Consider the following 24,489-nt stretch of genomic DNA (forward strand, 5'->3'; position numbering starts at 1 on the left):
CCTTTTGCCCTCAATTTGTTAGGGCATGGACTCTACAAGGTGTCGAAAGCATTCCATAGGGATGCTGGCCCATATTGAGTCCAATGCTTCCCACAGTTGTGTCAAGTTGGCTGGATGTCCTTTGGGTGGTGGACCATTCAATCAAATGCAGCATATGTCACAAAGTGCTATATAGAAACCCATCCTAAAATCCCCAACAGCAAGCAATGCAGATGTAGAAGCACAGTGGCTAGGAAAAACTCCCTAGAAAGGCAGGAACCTAGGAAGAAACCTAGATAGGAGCCAGGCTCTGACTGTGCCGGGTGGAGATTTATAACATTACATGGTCATTAAGGACAGATTTTTCTAATAGACGACCAGCAAGGGCAAATAATAATCACAGTTGTTATAGAGGGTGCAACAGGTCTGTACATCAGGAGTAAATGTCACTTGGCTTTTCATAGCCGGGCATTCAGAGGTTGAAATGGCAGGTGCGGTAGAGTGTTGAAAACAGCATTCTTGATACACACAGTAAACTGTTTAAATTGAAAAACCCAGCAGCGTTGCAGTTCTTGACACACTCAAACCAGTGCGCCTGGCACCTACTACCATACCTCGTTCAAAGGCACTTAAATCTTTTGTCTTACCCAATCACCCTCTGAATGGCGCACATACACAATCCATGTCTCAATTGTCTAATCCTTCTTTAACCCGTCTCCTCCCATTCATCGACACTGATTGAAGTGGATTTAACAGGTGACAACAATAAGTGATCATAGGTTGACCAGGTGAAAGCTATGTCATGGAAAGAGCAGGTATCCCTAATGTTTTCTACACTTCCTGTCCTCTTTGCCTGGAGGTGTCTTTAACCTATTAGACAGACCCAAATATACACCTGGGAAGAGCACAACCTAACCTGAGTCTACTGAAACACACACAACACGGTGACACTGCGACCAAAGCTACTTAGCCCTGAGCTATACTGGGCTCCATTCATAAAGCACCCAGGGGCATACTGGGACAGGCTTTCCTTTCAGGAAGCTGAGCTTAACCAATGTTCTGTACCTTCTGTGTCACTGACCTGTACATACGCAGCCAATGACAAGCAGCATATAGCTGAGGTCGGAGGTCACTATCTGGCATAATGGAAAGGCTGGAAGCACAGTATTTTCCAATCACAGAAGTGATTTATCAACCCCACCCTTAACCCAAAATCCTAAATAAAAACGAATTCTAATAAAAAAATAAGTAGTTAACGTACATGGGCCATTTTGGCTCGGACCCAGGTATTTGAGCACCAATTCTGACAATACTGCTTCTTTTGTCCATTCAATATGTGATTTACTGACAAGCAGTTTATGGGATGATGGCATGGAGTATGGGTTCAATAGGTAGATGTAGAGGTTCCCTAAACACAGATCTAAGATAAGCTCTATTAAAAGCTCCATGTAGTCTAACATTTTGACCACTATGTAACAGGGCCTTTAGTGCCATATGGTTGCATATTGCATAGTTAGGTTGGAGACCTACTGAAGTCAGTGATTCTCTGATCTAATATCAGGAAAAACACTCACCTACATCATGCATGCACCAACCACATACTGACCAATGCCATGCAACCAGCATGCAACCATCACACAACTAAACTGACAAATGAAGTGACACTTGAAACCAGTGGTTCGCAAACACTGTTTATTTTTAAAGGAACTCAGTCAGGCATGAAGCTTACTCTTGAAAGTTGTAATAGTAGAATGTACAAGGTGCAATTACTAAATTGGGTAGTGCATCCTTGGTTCCTCTTGTCACTTTATACAGTTATTGCATACCGTAGAGCTATTTATAACTCGCCAGAAATGTCCAGATCAACTAGAACATGTCTTCTAACATTTTTTTATTTAGTTTTTCTTTTAGCCCATAGATATTGTTGTCATTTTTTTGTCACTCAAATATCACATGAATACACATTAGATATGACAAAATGTATAGAATTGCAAGTAAAGTAGCTTTCAAACGCACATTTTCTTTGCAGGAAATAAGCTTTAAACCTGCAAAATTCTCTCCACCAACAAGATGTGTGTGAACAGTTTGTGTCATTAACAGTGCCTGTGCCCATAGAAATAGACATGGCGTGAGTGCAGGGTGGGCGCAGGATGTTCCCCAAATCTGGAAAGGGGTGCCCCCGAGTGAAAAAGTTTGGAAATATATATATATATATATATACTGCTCAAAAAAATAAAGGGAACACTTAAACAACACAATGTAACTCCAAGTCAATCACACTTCTGTGAAATCAAACTGTCCACTTAGGAAGCAACACTGATTGACAATAAATTTCACATGCTGTTGTGCGAATGGAATAGACAAAAGGTGGAAATTATAGGCAATTAGCAAGACACCCCCAAAAAAGGAGTGATTCTGCAGGTGGTGACCACAGACCACTTCTCAGTTCCTATGCTTCCTGGCTGATGTTTTGGTCACTTTTGAATGCTGGCGGTGCTCTCACTCTAGTGGTAGTATGAGACGGAGTCTACAACCCACACAAGTGGCTCAGGTAGTGCAGCTCATCCAGGATGGCACATCAATGCGAGCTGTGGCAAGAAGGTTTGCTGTGTCTGTCAGCGTAGTGTCCAGAGCATGGAGGCGCTACCAGGAGACAGGCCAGTACATCAGGAGACGTGGAGGAGGCCGTAGGAGGGCAACAACCCAGCAGCAGGACCGCTACCTCCGCCTTTGAGCAGGAGGAGCACTGCCAGAGCCCTGCAAAATGACCTGTTACGCGAGTGCAGGCAGCAAGGAGCCATGGTAAGTTGCTAGCTAGCATTAAACTTATCTTATAAAAAAAAAAAATCTTAACATAATCACTAGTTAACTACACATGGTTGATGATATTAATAGTTTAACTAGCTTGTCCTGCATTGCATATAATCAATGCGGTGCCTGAATATGTGTCACTTCTCTTGCGTTCAGTGTAAGCAGTCAGGGTATATGCAGCAGTTTGGGGTCGCCTGGCTTGTTGCGAACTGTGTGAAGACCATTTCTTCATAACAAAGACCATTAATTTTCCAGAATTATGACATAACATTGAAGGTTGTGCAATGTAACAGCAATATTTAGAACAGTTCCGTATTTCACTGGAAGAATAAAAGTTTTGTTTTCGAAATGATAGTTTCCGGATTTGACCATATTAATGACCTAAGGCTCGTATTTCTGTGTTTATTATATTACAATTAAGTCTATAATTTGATAGAGCAGCCTGATTGTGCAGTGTTAGGCAGCAGCAGGCTCGTAAGCATTCATTCAAACCGCACTTTCCTCCATTTACCAGCAGCTCTTCGCAATGCTTGAAGCACAGCGCTGTTTATGACTGCAAGCCTATCAACTCCTGAGATTAGGCTGGCAATACTTTAGTGCCTATAAGAACATCCAATAGTCAAAGGTCTATGAAATACAAATGGTAGAGAGAGAAAAATATAGCAGTCTGCAGCGCACGCAAAAAGTTGCTCCAGAACACCCCCCCCCCCCACCAGGAAAAAAAACTGCACCAACACCCCCAAACTACTTTCCGCAGCTATGCTTGCTACTGTAGCTAGCTAGCTTCTTTGCAATGATTTGATGCAGTCAAGACAGGCACTACCATATGGTATGATAGACACACTTGTTGATGCCATAGGTAAACTAGCACGAGTCGGTTTGGCTACTTTCGCTATCTTCCTCTGTGCCACACACACCGGCCCCTGCACCTCTCTTGCCCTTCCCCCACCCTTCTGATAAAATGAGCGCACCAGCTCTCTCAAGTCACGTGATCAAGTCTCAATTGACATTTTAAAATGACGTTTTTATGAGAGAAAAAACAACATATTTAGACTATTCGGGTATCTGAAAAAAGATGTTATTATTCATATTCTGAAATAATTTCAAATGCCCATCCCTACACTTAACACCAATCGTCAGACCAATCATTAGTCTGACCAAGACAAAAGACAATGCAGCTTAGTGCATCCCTTCCTTGGCTTGTTTCCAGACTCCTGTACAGTAAGAGCAGACATACAGTCTATACCTCTTCAACTACAGTATTAAGACACTAACCCTGTTAGCAGACATGGTAGCGGAGGACTAGGTCGGTATTGTCAACAGACTAGCTCCAGTACGGGGGGACTAGGTCGGTATTGTCAACAGACTAGCTCCAGTAAGGGGGAACTAGGTCGCTATTGTCAACAGACTAGCTCCAGTAAGGGGGGACTAGGTCGGTGTAGTCAACAGTAGACTAGCTCCAGTAAGGGGGGACTGGGTCAGTATAGTCAACAGTAGACTAGATCCAGTAAGGAAGGACAAGGTCGATATTGTCTATCTCCAGTTTAAGTCTTAGTTTACCTCTTGAGGTGCTGCTCCAGTTCCCAGAACAGCAGCTTCATGGCCATCTCGTCCTGGCCTTGCACCCGGACCACCCGCTCTCTCATCGGGCTGTCTGTTCACTCTCCTCCAATAGAATCAGATATTCCTCTTTTCTAGTCCCTCACTCCCTTTCTTTTTATCCTCCGAGTCCCACCGGAGTGTGGAGAGCATTGGTAGAGATGAGGGGACAAGCCAGGGCTGCGTGTTTCAGTTGGTGTGTGTGTGTCAATCCTCTGCATGCGTCTCCAAGGCAGGAGAACTAGCGACTGATTGAGCAAATACAAGTGTAGGGCAGACGTGACATCACAGCACTACGAGGTCATGTGACCTAGTGTTACATAAAAGCATCAACACAGATTAGCTTCTGCCCTGATGAGCACCGCTTCTCCTCCTCTCCCTCCAGAGTGGGGTACATTTGGCGCCCTCTGTGTTTAGGACGGACTCCCCCCTTATTTAAGGCAGGGAGTCTGGCCTCTGTACTTGAGCCAGGTCTTTTCCTGTCACTTCTCATCAGTAGGGTGGGCTAACAGTGGGCTTAACACCTGCACGCACAGAACGAGTACACCACACACGACTGCAGACTGTCATCCAGCAGCCTGGGTCAGGGGAACACCACAGACAAGGACAAAGCAGGGGGGGCTTACCTGTTCAAATACACTGAGGGCTGAGTCAGAGCGGGGCTTTCTGTTGGTCACATGTCCAACTGTGGCAGTTTAGCCTAAAAAACACTGACCTGACCCATGATGAGACATTAAATCATACACAACTGACCACATACTTCATGCGCTATCCAATAACTTATATTGATTACGACACCTTTTAGAGCTACAAGTGCTCTGATTGTTTGGTAAATTCAAGTGAACGGTTATGGAGGACTAGTGAGGCCTGCAGATGGTTATCTGGTGGAAAATAGTATGTTGTAGAACATCATACTGTATTTTTATTGTAATTGTTCTCCTAATTATGCCTGGCCAAATTAACCCTGAGGGGATTGATCCAGTCATATTGTATTTGTTTGGGAAACCGCGGGTTAAAGATGCTGCCCCTGTCCTTTCAGTCTAATCCCTACCATATATAATAGCCTACTTATTACACAACTCCCAGTTTATAAATAGCAAGTCTTAACATTCACTGTCTCATGGTGATTCCATGTAGGTCTATTTTAAGAATATCCCCCAGTTTATACTGTCATATCACCAATGGGACATCTAGGCTCTCATTTCCATAGCCTAATAATGCAGACTATACCGGAAGTTTCAAGCCTGGATAGGACAACTATGGATAGAGTAATTCACTGTGGCAAAATGATGAGTAGCCATTTTGGCATTACGTTGTGGCGTGAGAGGTAGAAAGGGAGAGGGTGAGAGGTGCCATTTGAACATTTGGGCTGACAGCAGCAGGTCAAACAACAGAGCTGAGTCCTGCTCTCTCCGGCTCTCACCAGGGGAGTATGGACCAGATACACCGCCTCAGCACGTTGCTCTGTCTCAGAGAGCCAGAGATAGGAATTGCCATGGACCTCACGATACGGTATTGTGCTGATACGATATGTATTGCAATTCTCACGATTCTAAATGTATTGAGATTCGATACTGCAATTTTATTGTGATTTGATGTTACAAACTATGTCTGCTGCAGAGAGACGAGAATGATAAAATGAGTATTCATGGAAATAAAGTGCTGAAAACATGTTGGCCCACTATTTTTTTATTATTATTATGGATTACAAGCTATATGATGATAAATACCGGAGTTTGGATGTAGGTACACCCTACCAGCATTCAATATTTCTACCTAGTGAAAAAAACAAGTATGGAGTCAAGTATCGATATAATATCGTCCAAAATAATACTGTGATGGGGACTATACAGTAACCTGCCCCCCCCGTCCCCATCACTAAACATCATGTGGTCAACTGGATCCAATACATCTTGATAGGTTCAGATAGAGCTTTACAGCCCGCCATTCAACAAGTATGCTCAAACATTACTAATATCAGTACAGGTCTAATAAGCTGAGTTATCACATAGGTGCTCTGCTAGGCGCATGTATGGTCTAATAGAGATTAATGGAGAGGTGTCTGATTGAAAGTGCGTGCTGATCCGCACAGCGGTCACTACAAAGGTGTTTGTAAGAAAAATAAGAGCAGCAGGTATGACTAATGTGGTGTGAAACCTGGTATTAGCAGGGCTAACACTCTGAAAACACAAACACATGATGCACTGCTCAAAGACCTGTTGAACACACACAGCGCTCAAAGAGAAAGACCTGGGGCGGAAGAGCTGCCAATTCTTACATGAACCATGAAGAGAGGAGGGGCAACAGAGAGAGGGAAGACAGAGAAGTCAGAGACAGAAAGCAGAAAGAGAGAGAGGGACAGAGACACACACAGAACAGTGGTGTCCCTCCAGTCAGTCTGTGTGGAGCCACTGGGCTGTTGATGAGAAGTGACACGAGGGGGGGGGTGATGTGAGAGGCCTTTACTATAGCCTAGAACCAACTGCTGCTCCCCTCCACATGCAACCACCAACACAGCTAGGCCACATCAATGTGTGTGTGGTATGAACTGGAGCTTATCCACAGAGACAAATGGCAGAGCTGTCCAATTTGGGGTGATGGGAGAGAAAGAGGTGACGATGATGCTAGAGGGAAGAGGAGGAGAGGGAAAAGAGGAGGGGGGGGGGGGCTCTATACATTGGCCTAGAACATGATGTTCTAACTCCAGATGGCTAGTCAAACCAGAACATTACTTCCACTGCAGCAGCTGAGGGGATTGGGAGGGCTAAGCTGAGTTGGATGTATAATACTGCACACTCATCAAGTGTCAGGGGTCAGTCACATGTTATAGTGCATTATATGGACCCCTGCGTGATAGCTTAATCAAACAGGATTGGTTGGCCCTTCCACACTATTAACCTGGGGAAACACACACACACACACACACACACACACACACACACACACACACACACGAGACAGAAAGACAGATGGGGCAGATGGATGGTTTGTGATTGTAAACCCAGACCAGGCCTTCACACTACCTGCTGGTTTGAACCAGATAATAGATCATAATCCATAATCAATTATGTACCAAATGTTTTTCTTTACTGGGAAATTATACTGGATAAGTCTAGATAAAAATGCATATTTAAAAAAAAATAATCATACAGTATTCATGTGAAGTAACCTAGTACAGGTCCTTATCAATATACTGTCAGTATAAACTAGATATCTAAATGAACAGTGTGTCAGTAAGCAACAATGCCAAATTAAGCACATACAAGCTCTCACACACAATTAGGCAGATTTTTTCACAAATAGGTATTTTGGCCAACAAGATCTGATGGAGAAAAAAAGATCAGAATTGGGCTGCCTGTGAGAACACAGCCATATGACCTGCCACAGTTAACAGAAGGGTTAAGCTGAGGGCAGATGTGTACCATTCATGTAGAGCAGGCCTGGACAATTATTTTCCATGGAGGGCCAAATCAGAATATACTTTTGCCATCGCGGGCCAGAATCATATTACATAATTATACATCATGTGTTGGCAGATATATCTACTGTAAATCACATCCATATATGCTACTTATTTTACTTTTTTAAACACAGAAATAAACCACATCCACATTCTCCTTTTGGTAGGTATTTTTAATTATTAAACATGCAATGAACTACACGGAGGGAAAAGTACACTGTGCATTCAGCACCACGGACAGAACTCTTGTTAACGGGTATGCACAAAAACACGAGAGAGAGCGCTCAACATTACATTTAAACTACTCAATCAACTCTCTGATGGGCATTGACTAGAGCAGTGAAGTCAGGTACAGTTTCTGACGTCGCTATGTGCAGGATTGCTGAGAGGTGAGAGTCAGTAAGAGATTCTGTGCCTTGACGTGTTATATTCTGTTCACATACATAGGTTGACCCAAACAGTGCAAACATCTTCTGAGCAGAACTCCTAATCTTTAGAATGTTTTGTTTTGTTTATCCAGGGATGCATAGAACCTCGTCAGTGACATTGTTTGAATAGTTCTCCAATCACTGCATCAGACTGAAGATCGATAAGCTCAAGTTGCAGGTCAGTAGAAGTATTATCCACATTGAAGTTGTAAGGAGAGGAAACCAACAGCATGTCATTTTCAAACACTTTGAAATCCTCAAAATTCACTGTTCAAAGCACGCAGCAGCGATGTATACTTCTCCCGCTGGTCATCTGATAGGGAACAGACTAGTCGTGGGTGAGATTGTTGGCTTCTACTTGGCGGGTCAGGATGAGTAATTTTCCCTTGAAGGCTTTGACAAGGCTGTACATCTGATGTGCAAAAAGGTCCTTCCCTTGTAGTTTGGAATTCAGTTCATTCATGAGGGCCATGATGTCCACAGTGAAGGCAAAATCAGCCAACCATTCTTTATCTTGCAGTTGAGGGAAATCCACATTTTCCTTTCATTTGCAAAAACTCAGCAATCTGCGACTTCAGGTCCAACACCCTTTTAAGCACCTTCCCCAAACTCAGCCATCTCACGTTTGTGTGGAATGGGAGATCTGCATGACCCGACTCGGTCTCTTCCAACAGTGAGACAAACTATCTGTGGTTGAAAGATTTTGCTCTTAAAAAGATTACCACTTTAGTGACTATCCACAACATGGCTCATTTTCAGAACACATTTACAGAGCACCTCCTGATGAATAATGCAATGCAGGAAAATTATTTTCTGATCTGGGTTCAGCTCAGCTACTTGATTTTCCTGTCAAGTTTGGGCACCCATCAGTGGTCACACTGGATAACCTTTCAAAACCCAGTCCCAGCTTTGCCACACACTTATCCTCCTCCAATAAAATATTTCCCTGTGGTTGTGCTCTTCATTGACTGCACTAAAGCAAGCTCCTCTGTAATTTCACAGTCTGGGGTTATGCCTCGTGTCACATGCATCACTGCTCTCATCCAGGGCCAAGGAGAAATAGGTGAAATCCTTTACCTTGTCTTTCAACTGTTGTTCCATATTCTCTGCGATGTCCTCAACACGCCGTGTCACTGTTCGTCTTGACAGAGAAACATTTTCAAACAGCTCGTTTTTTTGTCGGGGCAAAGTATTGCTGCAGTCAATAAAAAATTATTTAATGAATTCACCCTCAAAGAATGGCTTGCTACGTTTATCAATTTTGTGGGACAGTACATAGCTAGCTCTCGCAATTCCGTCATTTGCTGAATGCAGTTTTGTGAAAAGTCTTGCTGCTTCTGCAACTGAGAAAGCAACTCTTTCGATGCCCTCTGTTCAGAAGACATATTCCTATATTTCTCTGCATGTTTTGTCTGGAAGTGTCAGGACAAGTTGTAGTCTTTCAAAACAGCGATGCTATCTTTGCACACTAAGCACACAGCTTAACCTGATACGTCAATAAATACATATTTCGATGTCCACTCTTGCTGGAACACCCTACATTCATTGTCGACTTTCCTTTTCTTTGAAATCTTTGAAAAACTAATTTTTGCACAATTTCTAGCTAGCTACTATTTGTAACTATGACGTGTGTCAGCCTGTCAATCACTGTCTGTCCTCGTTCAGTTGTTATTTATAAGTGCCTTCAAAATAAATGCCCACAAGCGGTGGGAGTTAAATCATTACACAAAGGTGAGTATTCATTGGGCTTTTAATTTGAATAACAAATACATTCTTCAAAACCTTACAATCGCAAATTCTTTATGTGACCGGAGCATGATTACGCATACGGCCCCTGGGCCGGCCTTTGCCCATGCCTGACGTAGAGTGTAAACCAGCCACCTGCTTTTAAATGCATTGGCCAGGCTATGTGTTTGTGCTTTTCCCAAAGATTCTTTAGAACTAGAGCAAACACAAACACACGTGTCAAGTGTACTATAAGTTGGGGGCATTGTGTTCTTGTGGACTGTTGCTCTGTTAGAGGGGAGTGTGTTCATGCATGCATGTGTGTCTGTGGATGCATTTGTGTGATGTGCTCTGTACCCCTGTGCAGCTCATGTTCTACTGAGCAGCTTTTACCTGGCATTGGCAAGGAGACTTCAGAACACAAAACAGCAATAAAAAAACACAACCCATCCCCCACTGACATACACAAGAGAGAAGAAAGAATAGTGTGTGAAGTGAGTTAAGTACACAGACTGTAGTCAGAACTGTGTGATATTTCAGAAAAGCAAGGCCAAACCTCCCCATACATAATGTTCGTGTTAATCTCTAACCTCTTCAAATAGAACATCCCCATTCTAATCCCAATTCTCCACAATATAGCCTCTCTGTGTCCGAACTAGGGGATTTAATTTGTATGTAGTTCTATCCTTGAGCTGTTCTGGTCTATTAATGTTCTGTATCACGTCATGTTTTGTCTGGACCCAGGATGAGTAGCTGCTGCTATCACAACAGCTCATGGAGATCCCCAAAAAGAACACTTACTACACTACCAGATTTACGTCTCAAACTCCCCTTGCCCTCCCACCCCTCCATCGCTCTCTTCATCTGACCGGTCCGGCATATCAAATTGGGTGTCAAATGAAAGCTAAGAGTATAGATTTTTGAGAAATTAAAGCATTTACATTTTTTTACCCTTTTCCCCATCTGAAAAATGAGGCATAAGTAAAGGCTTTGATTTCTGGATAAACATATGGAAAAGGTATATCTAGAATTCCATGTGTATAACTTGTATTATCATCTACATTTATGATGAGTATTTCTGTTGAATCGATGTGGCTATGCAAAATCACTGGATGTTTTTGAAACTAGTGACTAACGCTCCAATGTAAACTCCGACTTTTTTATATTAATATGAACTTTATCAAACATGTATTGTGTAACATTTAGTCCTATGAGTGTCATCTGATGAAGATCATCAAAGGTTAGTGATTAATTTTATCTCTATTTGTGCTTTTTGTGACTACTATCTTTGGCTGGAAAATTGGCTGTGCTTATTGTGGTTTGGTAACAATCGTTTGTGGTGCTTTCGCTGAAAATCATATTTGAAATCGGACACTTTGGTGGGATTAACAACAAGATTACCTTTAAAATGGTATAAGACACATGTATGTCTGAGGAATTTTAAGTATGAGATTTCTGTTGTTTTGAATTTGGTGCCCTGCAATTTCACTGGCTGTTGTCATAGCATCCCGTTAACGGGATTGCAGCCCCAAGAAGTTAAAAAGGCATCAGAAATCCCTCAAAACACAATAATGTTCACGGAATATCAACACACATATTTAGTTAAATTGATTGCCTTCTTTAAGAAATATTGCCTTGTAATTCCGTTACCAAAACCCTGCATATCTTTAAGATATTTTCTAATTTCTCTCCATGAGGGAGGATAATGAAAGTTCACTGAGTAACAAAATGAAACACCTACCAATCATAGTGATTTTACTGATATCAATTTTATTCATGAATTATTAAGTGATTAAAACTCGTAACTCCATTAACAATTTGGGTTATGGAATTACCCCAAAAAACGAATGGAATTACTGCAACTGAATTGGCTACAATGGGAAATCATAAGTCACAAACCACAGTTGGGTCACCTGCTAATGTCCTCCCTTCCACTGGCATGCTGTTATGTTCAGCTCATCGCTGTTTTCTTACTCTTTCTGTTGTCTGGTTGTCAAACCAAGAGAGTTAAAACAGTCTGGACAACCCCTCCCTCTCTCCAGTTAATATCACCTCTTCCCAGCTCTTACTGACACCTACCCATGAGCCCACTATTTCCATTCACTGTGACCAGCATCCACACCCACTGACCAACACCGGACATCCATGGACGTTGAAAAGTAGTTGAAATATGGTCACTCCACCTTGGCCTTGATGTTAATGTCTACAGACGAACCGAACTGGACCAAATCTGAACCCAACAAATAATTAATTTTCACAAGTTTGGATAGCACAGTACATTACAGTACAATACTACAGTAAAATATAGTACAATAATGTACAGAAAAGTAGTAGAGTACAGTATTTTGTACTGTACAGCACTAAACTCTACCCTACTCTGCTGTATTGTACTGCACTGTAGTCTACTGTGATCTGCTGTGATGTCCAGATTTGTGAAACATGAGAATGACATTCATATCCATAATTATGCATTTCTGTGTAGTAGAGATCAGGGATCCATGATGTAATCCATTACCATAATTCCATTACATGGTGTAAATCCACTTCACTTTAATAACCAAAACCAATTTCTTCAAACTCAAGGTGCCATGTCATAGCTGACATCCAATTCTTTCTGCAGACATCTATAAATCTTAATTCAGAGCAGATATTTAATAGTCTTTGGAAAACGTGGTTGCATAAAAAACCAGAGGGAGATTTTACCGTAATTCCGTTACCAAAGATTGCATCTGTACATTTCTTGCAAAATTCATTTTTGTAAAATTTTCAGTAGAAATGGTTAAATGGTTAGTCCTTGTGCATAGATTTGTATGGTTTGTTAAACTTTGATAATGTTTGTGTGACATACATTTCAAAGTGAATGAGTCAAAGCGTAATTCCGTCACCGTGGAATGGCCCTGTCGTGTCCTACTTCTGACTGGAACAGTAGTGGGAAACCGGTACAATCCAGTTTGGATGGAGGGAGAGAGAGAGAGAAAGGGAGAGAAGGACAGCCAAATAGCTTTCCTACCTACAGCTCCATGACACAGCAGAGAGCTGAAGGTAGAGGGTATAGAGAGGACATAAGATGGCAGTGGGCAGCAGCAATCACCCAGCCCTGACCATCCATGCCCTCTCACAGACACACATTACACTAACTACTGGGGCTCAGTGATATACCCACTTTTCATTCGCTCTATCAGACTTGAATACTCATGTACACAGAGAAAACAAAGATAGGCTACTACCAAGAGACACAAACACGCTTAACGGAGCCAAAGGGTCGAAATTCTGAGCCAAAGGGTCTCAATATGGCTTTTCCTCACCGGTTCTCTGAAATTCTACAGTATAGCCGAATAATACGTATCCATCTGCACATTATTGGACGAGGACGTTACATAAAGCGGTTTAACTATGGGACTACTGCAAGCAGTACTTAGCATAAAGTTATGTAATAAGCTGTGGTCCATGTTGTAGACCTTTTTAACAACTTTTTGAAGAGCAGTAGAAATTAACTGCGGAAACCCAAACACTTCCTGTGCGTTTACAAACAGCTAGCCAGCTAAACTAGCTAATCAAATGAAATTGTATTTGTCACATACACATGTTTAGCAGATGTTAATGCGAGTGTAGCGAAATGCTTGTGTCATGGTCTAATTTCTGTTTCCTAACCTCAGATACAGAGACCTGTGAAAGCTGTTAAAACCTGTCTGTGGATAAAGGCCTCAAAGAAAGTCCCAAGTCCTGGAGAGACTGAAGGGTATATCTCCAATGGGTTATATATATGCTATTGGTTTACTGTTAGAATTGGTTGTAGGACTACAAAAATACTGTTAAAAGTAACAATATATAGACATAAAACATGGATGGCAACCTAGCTACTGGGTGCAGATTTTTCTGTTCCAGTTCAACCCTGACATTCTGCTTATTATTTCTATTAGAAAATAATCATTTAACTATTCAATTGTCTATTGTTTTGGAGTAAGATGAATGTCTAAACCCACTAACCATTTACATAGGCGTCCTTTTTTGGTCATCGAACATTCCCTGTGTATCTGTTTTAATTGGTTGTCATTCACTTTCCTTTTGTCTGGTGATATTGCACAGATTTGCAGCTGATGTCCTTGATCATTGGTGTGGGTTTTACAATCCCTGTATGGCTGACCTAGGATGCAACCTCTGTCCACAACAGCACCCACAAAGCAGCGTCCATTATCCTACCAAAACTATGGCCTTGGTTGGGCAAGAATAACATAACTTTAGGTCTCAGAGCGGGTGACATCACCACAATGAAGGCTCCTAGAGTTGTCTCACTTGGTCTTTCCTTATTACTTGCATCCCATCTCCTCGCCTGTATTGTATCGCAACTGTATTGGTGGAGAAGGTACAAGGTCTCTCCCTTCAATTATTCTTCACTAATGAGGCAAGGAGAGGAATAGAGGAAGGATGAATTAAGAAAGAGCCTAGCACTCACCTGTCAACTAGCTCACATGTACTATACACTCACCCCTCTGCTACACTCACTCACCTTCTCCGCATCAATCTAAACAGCCAGCAGAGCAGAGCAAATATAGCACCCACAGAATACATTGTGGGTATTTCATTCTGCTACATTGACTCAGATCACATAGTCTGTAGCTGAGTTACACTGTCCGTAGCATAGGTGGTGGTGAAGGGGTGTGACTGCACACAGAGGTAAGCTGCAGGTGAGTTCTAGTAGCCACTGTGATGTAATACCCCCTGAAACTTGAAGTAGTGTCTCCCCCTGCCTAAGCATCTCTGCTACAAATTTGCTCAGATTATCTTCATTCTGCTACACTCTCCAGTGGTTGGCATGCTAGCTACAAGTGTAATTTAGTCAGGGTTTGTGTCCCGGCCAGCCATACAGGGATGGAACTCATACATTACATGGCTACTTTGCAGACCATGGAAAAAAGTGACACTTCACTGTAATCACTCTCCAGGTTATTTTTCTATTGCCTCCACTATGCGTGCTCTACCCTCTTGGTTAAAGTGGATGTAAGATTTTCTTATGGCCTGCATAACCAACGTAGACATACAGTGCCTTCGCAAAGTATTCAGACACCTTGACTTTCTCCACATTTTGTTACGTTACAGCCTTATTCTAAATTGGATTAAATTAAATAACTCTTCAATCTACACACAATACCCCATAATGACAAAGCGAAAACAGGTTTTTAGAAATGCTTGCAAATTTAATACAAATAAACAGAAATACCTTATTTACGTAACTATTAAGGCCCTTTGCTATGACTTGAAATTGAGCTCAGGTGCATCCTTTTTCCATCCTCATTGATCATCCTTGAAAAATTAATTTGATTTGACATGATTTGGAAAGGCACATACATGTCTATGTAAAGATCTCAGTTGACCGTGCATGTCAGAGCAAAAACCAAGCCATGAGGTCGAGGGAATTGACTGTATAGCTCCAAGACAGGATTGTGTCGAGGCACAGATCTGGGGAAGGATACCAACACATTTCTGCCTCATTGAAGATGCCCAAGAACACAGTGGCCATTTTTAATTGGAAGAAGTTTGGAACCACCAAGACTCTTCCTAGAGCTGGCCACCCGGCCAAACTGCGCAATCGGTGGAGAAGGGCGTTGGTCAGGGAGGTGACCAAGAACCCGATGGCCACTCTGACAGAGCTCCAGAGTTCCACTGTGGAGATGGGAGAACCTTCCAAAAGGACAACCATCTCTGCAGCATTGCACCAATCAGGCCTTTATGGTTGAGTGGCCAGACAGAAGCCACTCGTCAGTAAAAAGCACATGACAGTCCGCTTGGAGTTTGCCAAAAAGGCACCTAAAGACTCTCAGACCATGAGAAACAATATTCTCTGGTCTGATGAAACCAAGATTTAACTCTTTGGCCTGAATATCAAGCGTAATGTTTGGAGGAAACCTGGCACCAAGCATGGTGGTGGCAGCATCATGCTGTGGGGATCCTTGATGAAAACATGCTCCAGAGCGCTCAAGACCTGACTGGGGGTGAAGTTTCACCTTCCAACATGACAACGACCCTAAGCACGCCGCCAAGACAACGCAGGGGTGGCTTCAGGACAAGTCTCTGAATGTCCTTGACTGGCTCAGCCAAAGCCCGGACCTGAACCTGATCAAACATCTCTGGAGAAACCTGAAAATAGTTGTGCAAGCAACACTCAACATCCAACCTGACAGAGCTTAAGAGGATCTGCAGAGAAGAATGGGACAAACTCCAAACAGGTGTGCCAAGCTTGTAGCGTTATACCCAAGAAGACTCGAGGCTGGAATCGCTGCCAAAAGGTGCTTCAACAAAGTACTAAGTAAAAGGTCTGAATACTTCTGTGATATTTCAGTTAATTTTGAATACATTTGCACAAAAAAAAAAATCAAAACGACTTTTCTTTATGGGGTATTGTGCGTAGATTGAGGGAAAAAACTATTTAATAAATTTTAGAATAAGGCTGCAATGTAATAAAATGTGGAAAAAGTCACGAGGTCTGAATACTTTCCGAACGCACTGTATGATGGGATTTTTATTGGCCTTGTGGGCATGTCCAATGCACTTGTACATGTGGATTGTCATTTCTATACTGAAACAGGATTAACAAATCCTCACACATGGTTTACATTTTCTCCATTTTAAATAATACAATTAGAAATAGGAAAAGCACTCACATATGAGAACTTGTGTGCGTGGGGGAAATAATTTGCTGATACTGGCAAGATCACTGTGGGTTTTAGTTTTTTATCAGACAATTAACGAGGCTAACCATGTTGAAGGACGCCAGCCACTGTACACGCCGTCATGAAATCGATTAGTGCAAGCCCCACCCTTGTAATGAAGGTAGGCCTTAAGGATGACTTGCTCAGGAGAGAGACATTAGCAAATATCACTATCATGAGGGTGTGCAGAATGGAATATTTTAAGGTTAGTTTGTAATTTGTTTGCTTCGTGTTATATATCATCCTGGTGTAATTATTATGCAGTTTACAATTATTACCACTAGCTAGGTCTCGTAACGTGAGGTCGATAATACATGCCTAGCACAAGCTAGCAGTTCATTAAAATTACAGTATGTTTGTTGAAACTAAGTGGGCAATACACCTGGGTAAAATATAGTTGCGTTTTGGAAGACGCAAACAAAGACTTGAGAGATTGGTGACGGGGGGGGAAGAGGTTGATTGTACTGCTGCTAGCCAACTTTTGATGTAAACAATTAATTATATTGTTGGCTGTCGTGAGAGAACTTTATCTATCTAGCTGAATAACCAGGTTAAGCTGAGCTTTCTATACCGTCACATCACGCAAGCTATGTGGTTATTTCTGTGCTAGCCAAATGTAGCCAACACCAGCAGAGTAAACAGATAAAACAGGAAATAAAAATAGTTGGATGATTTTGTTTAGTATATCTGATAGCAACAAGTCAGTGTATATAACTCGTTTGTTCAGTTTTTTGGTTGGCTCAAGAAAAATGAATTTTGTCATTTTGTGCTAGCAAGCCAACTAACTAGCTAGAAATGATGGAGTGCCGCAGCACCTAATGTTTACTGGGGAACCTCTTGGTTGTGCGTGCATATAGAACTTGCTACTGTTTTGACAGTTGAAAAGGTCTTCATAATAATAGTTCTCACTGAACGAGCCGACTGAAGCTCCTGATTACATGCTCCAATACACCCAGTCTCCATAGGTCTGTCAGGCCAAAATATAGGAGAAATTACATCATTTACACATGTGTCTGTGTGTCACTGCTCCCTCTCAAATCCTCCAGTGTTCACTGTGTGAGAAACTGGACCTGTAGAAAACAAACAGCAGGTGGAAGAGTGAAAACTGGTACACTACACCCGCAATAACATCTGCTAAACACGTCAATGTGGCCAATACAATTTGATTTGATTAACACTTGAATATTGACTTAAAGAAATGAGTTTTGTTGATCTGTAATCTGCAGTTCATTCTGGGAGGCCGTCCATCTTAAACACTGGCTTGTAAAACTATAGGACCTTACCCATTCCTCCCTTCCTCCGTGTGTGCGTTGTATCTTATTAGATGTCCAGAGAGAGAGAGGAAGAACTGAGTGGATTAACTAGAGACTGCGTCAGGCCAAAGGCAGTGACGACAGAGGGCTAACATAAGAAGTGCGTGATTCCACACACACACACACACACACACACACACAGCTCAGTGGCTGCAGCGCCATACATTGTCTACGTAAGTTTACATACACTTTGGTTGGAGTCATTAAAAAGTCATTTTCCAACCACTCCACAAATGTATAGTTTTGGCAAGTCTGTTAGGACATCTACTTTGTGCATTACAAAAGTCATTTTTCCAACAATTGTTTACAGACAGATTATTTCACTGTATCACAATTCCAGTGGGTCAGATGAAACAAAAATAGAACCGTTTGGCCATAATGACCATCGTTATGTTTGGAGGAAAACGGAGGAGGCTTGCAAGCCGAAGAACACCATCCCAACCGTGAAGCACGGGGGTGGCAGCATCATGTTGTGGGGGTGCTTTGCTGCAGGAGGGACTGGTGCACGTCATAAAATAGATGTTATCATGAGGATGGAAAATTGTGGATATATTGAAGCAACATCTCAAGACATTAGTAAGGAAGTTAAAGCTTGGTCGCAAATGGGTCTTCCAAATGGACAATGACCCCAAGCATACTTCCAAAGTTGTGGCAAAATGGCTTAAGGACAACAAAGTCAAGGTATTGGAGTGGCCATCACAAATCACAAATAAAAGCTGAAATATATCACTGATATATTCTGATATTTCACATTCTAAAATAAAGTGGTGATCCTAACTGACCTAAGACAGGGAATTTTTACTAGGATTAAATGTCAGGAATTGTGAAAAACTGAGTTTAAATGTATTTGGCTAAGGTGTATGTAAACTTCACACTTAAACTGTATATTTACCTTGAGTGTGTATTTATGGACCACTAACACAGTGAGAGAATGAGTCCATCTACCGGTATGCTACTTTCACAGAAAACCACAAAAAGGTATTTCTTTGCTAATTAACTCAAGACACTGGCCTGTGTCCTATGTCCTGAGTTGTAACACACTCACAGATACAGCCTACTGTTGAGGCCAATGTAGTTGCTGTGCGCATATGAGTGTGTTTATATTATGGGACAGAGAAAGAGAGAATAACAAAGGAAGAAAAAGCCAGAGGGATGGAGCGAGAGAGTAGCTGTGGTGCGTGGGTGGATGCGACCGGTTTGAACCGGTCAGCTGTGACTCTTACTGAGTGTCGAAAGGACAGCCCCTTTTACAGCAATGCATCCCTGCAGGACAGTTAGAATGCTTTAGCTAGAGGCCTGCAGTAGTAAACACATGGGGCCTGAGGTCCACCATCTGATGCCATTACTGGTCAACGCTGTCAAGTGTTCAAAGTGAAGTCTTAAATTACCATTAAACACACTTCACAGTTTTATGTAATGGCAGAGGAAGAGAACTCTTACCTACAGATGGGTAGCGAAAGGGCAGGTCAGGAGAGAACATGGAAAAAAGAGAGGGAGACAAACAGATTAACATATACACACACGGATCTACAATTGTGCGACTGTGCCACAAGCCACTTCTGAACAACGAAATTATGCCGAGACTCAGATTTTTCACTTTAAAAAGGTATGCCAAACAAAAAAACATTGATTTCAAAGTCAAAAAATCTGACAACTCTATGAACAAGGACTACTTTGAACAATTTCTACAGAAAATTAATTCCGTTACCAAATGTATATCTGCACAGTTATTCATGTAAATGTGTTTTTGTAAAATGTTCAGTGAAAATTGTTAAAAGTATTCCTTGTTCATAGAGTTGTGTGGTTTGTTAAACTTTGAAATCAATGGTTTTGTTGGTATACATTTTAAAGTGAAAAATCTGAGTTTCAGCGTAATTCCATTGCCATGGAATTTCCCATAGGTTTACAGTAAATATGTCTGTATAATACACTGTGTGTGTGTGTCTCTGTGTGTGTGTGTCTCTGTGTGTGTGTGTCTCTGTGTGTGTGTGTGTCTCTGTGTGTGTGTGTGTCTCTGTGTGTGTGTGTGTCTCTGTGTGTGTGTGTGTGTCTCTGTGTGTGTGTGTCTCTGTGTGTGTGTGTCTCTGTGTGTGTGTGTCTCTGTGTGTGTGTGTCTCTGTGTGTGTGTGTCTCTGTGTGTGTGTGTCTCTGTGTGTGTGTGTCTCTGTGTGTGTGTGTCTCTGTGTGTGTGTGTCTCTGTCTTGCAGACAAACCACCTATCAGGGAAATTGTCAAGTGGGCAGTAGAGGGAGGAGGCTGATTAGAGGCGTGACACTGACAACTGGTGGACATCAGAGGTAACAGCATAGTTCACAGGTCTCAGATGTGTGCAGCACAATGGTTGTCTCGTCAACATAGATTTTGATCTCTAGCTATATGCCAGAAATAGCCTAGGGCCCTATGCTTACTAGATTACTGCCAATCATACAAATTGGGGTTTTAGAGGACAATGGCAAACAAAATAATGATATAGGCAAGGGCTATAGGCAAGGGTCAGATTAGATTAAGGTTATTTCCAGGGGGGCCAGACATTTCCATTACTCTTCCTAAAATCAGTATAAAAACAAATGGCAAACAATTATAATCTTATAAACTCACTTTTATAAAAAAAATGTTTTTTTTTTTTAGATAAAAGTTCATTTTAAGTGCTTTAAGATTAGCCTTATTGAGTGCATCAAATGTAAACATTATTCATGCTCTGTCAAGTTGGTTGTATTTGTAATGGCAGCAGATACTCTTCCTGGGGTCCAGCAAAATTAAGGCAGTTACACAATTTTAAAAACATTACAATACATTCACAACAAATTTCACAACACATTAAGTGTGTGCCCTCAATGGGTCTTATGGTTGTGGAGGTATAAATTCACAAGCTCTGAATTCATTAGATTATTGCTGACTGTTTGAAATGCAGTGCATTTGACCTTTAAAAATTGTACAACAAAGCTTATTTAGAGATAAAATTGAAGCAAAAAATAAATTTACACACTTCAACAACGCATGAAGTGTGTGCCCTCAGGCCCCTAAACAGCCATTTTCAAGTCTTGCCATAGATTTTCAAGCCGATTTAAGTCAAAACCATAACTAGGCCACTCAGGAACATTCAATGTCATCTTGGTAAGCAACTACAGTGTATATTATGTACAGGCTTCCTTCCTTCTTTTCACTCTTTCAATTAGGATAGTATTGTGGAGTAACTACAATGTCGTTGATCCGCCCTCAGTTCTCTCCTATCACAGCCATTCAACTCTGCGGAAGAGAATTTCTGTCTATAATAAATGCCCTTGTGGGGGAAACTGATTCTGACTGGCCAGGCCTGGCTCCCCAGTGGTTGGGCCTATGCCCTCCATGGCTCACCCATGGCTGCACTGCTGCCTAGTCATGTGAAATCTACATATCAGGGCCTAATAAATGTATTTCAATTGACTGATTTCCTTATATGAACTGTAACTCAGTAAAATCTTTGAAATTGTTGCATGTTGGATTTATATTTTTGTTCAGTATACTTCAGCACCAGATCAGTAAAATATTAATTTAGCACAGTTATCTAAGTTAATAATACCAATTCCTGGGGTAACAATACCTATCACTTATACAAACAGTGATAGCGTCTGAACAACATTGTAGTTACATAATTACCTCAAGTACCTAGACACCGGTGCCCCCGCACATTGACTCTGTACCAGTACCCCCAGTATATAGCCCCGGTATTGTTATTTACTGCTGCCCTTTAATTATTTGTTATTCTTACTTTTATTTTATTTTTTGGGGGGGGGTTCTTAAAACTGCATTGTTGGTTAAGGGCTAAGTAAGCAAGCATTTCACTAAGGTCGACACCAGTTGTATTCGGCGCATGTGACAAATACAATTTGATTTGTACACCAGTCACTGATTCAGTCAGGTTGTGAGTCATTTATTGCTTCAAACTTGAACTACTGTTTTTTTGATCAGTCAGAAGAGGATCTGGAAGGCGCTTTGTGCTGATGAGTAACAATGCAGAACAGTTAGAGAACCACTTATTTGAGCCAACAATGTATTTTGCTTGCTTAGAAAAAAAGCAACATGCATACAGGTACATTTATGCTTTTAAATGTTTGTATAGAGATAGCTTCCTGTACAACATGTCAAATCAAGATACAAGACAGGCCAAGGGGGGCTCAACTGCATTAGTTGGAATGTAAAACGGCACACTTACAACTTGTCAAAGCAAACATAGCTTCTTTTTGTAACAAGAAACACACCTGTTCCCAGATTAAAGCTGGAGAAAATCCTGTATTGGGCAGGTTTTAATCTCAAACTATTTGAACAATCACAATACAAATTTGGCACCTTCCCAAGTTCTCAGACATGAAATGGTCGATATATTGTGGTCTCAGGGATGCTGTATAATATTCTGGTGGTTCTGGCAAATATTTATACCCCTAATATGGACGATATATAAACTTCCTGAAAAATGTGGTGTCTATACTGCCTGATCTAAATACCCATCCAAGGCAAAGACTTCAACAGTGTGCTGGATCCATTTTTGTACCACTCTTCTAATAATAAGGGAAAAAAGTCCCTCTCCCTCCCTCTATCCAAGTTATAGTGCATTCGGAAAGTTTTCAGATCCATTAACTTTTTCCAAATGTTACGCTACAGCCTTGTTCTAAAATATATTAAATAGTTTTTCCCCCACATCAATCTACGCACATGACAAAGCAAAAACAGTTTAGAAATTTAAAAAAAAAATCACATTTAAATAAGTATTCAGACCCTTTACTCAGTACTTTGTTGAAGCACCTTTGGCAGCGATTACAGCCTCTAGTCTTCTTGGTTATGACACCACAAGCTTGGCACACCTGTAATTTGGGAGTTTCTCCCATTCTTCTCTGCAGATCCTCTTAACCTGTTGAGGACAGAGGGCGCTGTTTTCACTTTGGGGGAAAATCGTGCCCAATTTAAACGGCCTCGTACTCAATTCTTGCTCGTACAATATGCATATTATTATTACTATTGGATAGAAAACACTCTAGTTTCTAAAAACCGTTTGAATAATATCTGAGTAAAACAGAACTCCTTTTGCAGCAAACTTCCTGAAAGGAAGTGGAAAATCTGATATCGATGCTCTGTTCTAGGGCCTGCCTATAAATGTCCTTGATATTTATTAGTATACATGCACTTCATACGTCTTCCACTAGATGTCGACAGGCAGTGAGAGAAGAAATGGAGTGTATAACTTGATCTGGGGTCGAATAAAAGCTCTTTGTATGACGTGTCACCAGTTTCCTGTTTTCTGGAGCGCATGCGAAGGGACCTGGTATTGCCTTCTGAAAAGCTGTCGTTATAGACGACTAATATCTCCGGCTTTGATTTTATTTAATAAATGTGACAATATCATCGTAAAGTATGTTTTTTCAATATAGTTTTATTAGATTATTGAAATTTATTCGGGACGTTAGGCGTGTTGCGTTGTGTGCCTTTGTTCAGGAAGGAGAGCTTCGCCCTACTTTGCTAGCTTTCCGTGCTAATTGACTGGAGAAGAGGACATTCTAAAACCAAACAACGATTGTTCTGGACAAAGGACCCCTTGTACAACATTCTGATGGAAGATCATCAAAAGTAGGACCCACTTTATGATGCTATTTCATATATCTGTCGAACATGTTGTACTAGTAGTTTGCGCCCAGATTTTGGGCACGCTCTCGCTATAACTAAGCTGGATGTCATAATGAAGTTATTTTTAGAATTCTAACGCGGCGATTGCATTAAGAACTAGTGTATCTATCATTTCCTATACAACATGTATTTTCTAGTAACGTTTATGAATAGTTATTTGGTCAGAATAGTTGAGTGTCATAAAAATATCCGCACATCCTGGGAAAAAGAAGCTACGTTAGCACAATGTATAACCACTGATTTCAGCTCTAAATATGCACATTTTCGAACAAAACATAAGTGCATGTATAACCTGATGTTATAGGACTGTCATCTGATGAAGGTTTATGAAGGTTAGTGAAAATTAATATATTTTGCTGGTTTATTCCCTATCGCTAACGTGCCTATTGCTATCGCTAACGTGCCTTGAATGAATGCAGTAGTGTGGTCGGCTATTGTAGTAAGCTAATATAATGCTGTATTGTGTTTTCGCTGTAAAACACTTAAAATCGGAAATATTGGCTGGATTCACAAGATGTTTGTCTTTAATTTGCTGTACACCATCAATTTTTCAGAAATGTTTTATGAGTATTTAGGTATTTGACGTTGGTGTCTGTAATTACTCTGGCTGCTTCGGTGCTAATTCTGAAGGTAGCTGTGATGGTAGCTGCAATGTAAAACTGATTTATAGCTCAAATATGCACATTTTTCGAACAAAACAGATTTATTGAATAACATGTTATAAGACTGTCATCTGATGAAGTTGGTTCTTGGTTAGTTAGGTTGGTTTTGTGCATGCTACCTGTGCTGTGAAAAATGTCTGTCCTTTTTTG

The 24,489-nt window shown here is 41.3% G+C and overlaps 1 protein-coding gene across 4 annotated transcripts in view; it reads right to left on the bottom strand.

Annotated features, from left to right (window-relative positions):
* Nucleotides 1–24,489, bottom strand: part of LOC129820941 (TSC22 domain family protein 1-like) — a 66,869-nt gene that overhangs the window by 7,545 nt on the left and 34,835 nt on the right. Inside the window, exon 2 of one of the 4 annotated variants that reach the window (XR_008754256.1) lies at nt 19,463–22,907. The exons of 1 other annotated variant lie outside the window; for it this stretch is intronic. Coding sequence is in view for 1 of the 3 variants with exons in the window: in XM_055878080.1 (XP_055734055.1) it covers nt 4,351–4,436 (86 nt within the window). In the remaining 2 variants the exon portion in view is untranslated. Of the gene's footprint in view, nt 1–4,350; nt 4,646–19,462; nt 22,908–24,489 lie in introns of those variants that run through there. 2 more of the 4 variants (XM_055878081.1, XM_055878080.1) reach the window with 2 other exon arrangements.

The sequence above is a fragment of the Salvelinus fontinalis genome, chromosome 23, assembly GCF_029448725.1.
Source record: "Salvelinus fontinalis isolate EN_2023a chromosome 23, ASM2944872v1, whole genome shotgun sequence".
Classification (NCBI taxonomy): domain Eukaryota; kingdom Metazoa; phylum Chordata; class Actinopteri; order Salmoniformes; family Salmonidae; genus Salvelinus; species Salvelinus fontinalis.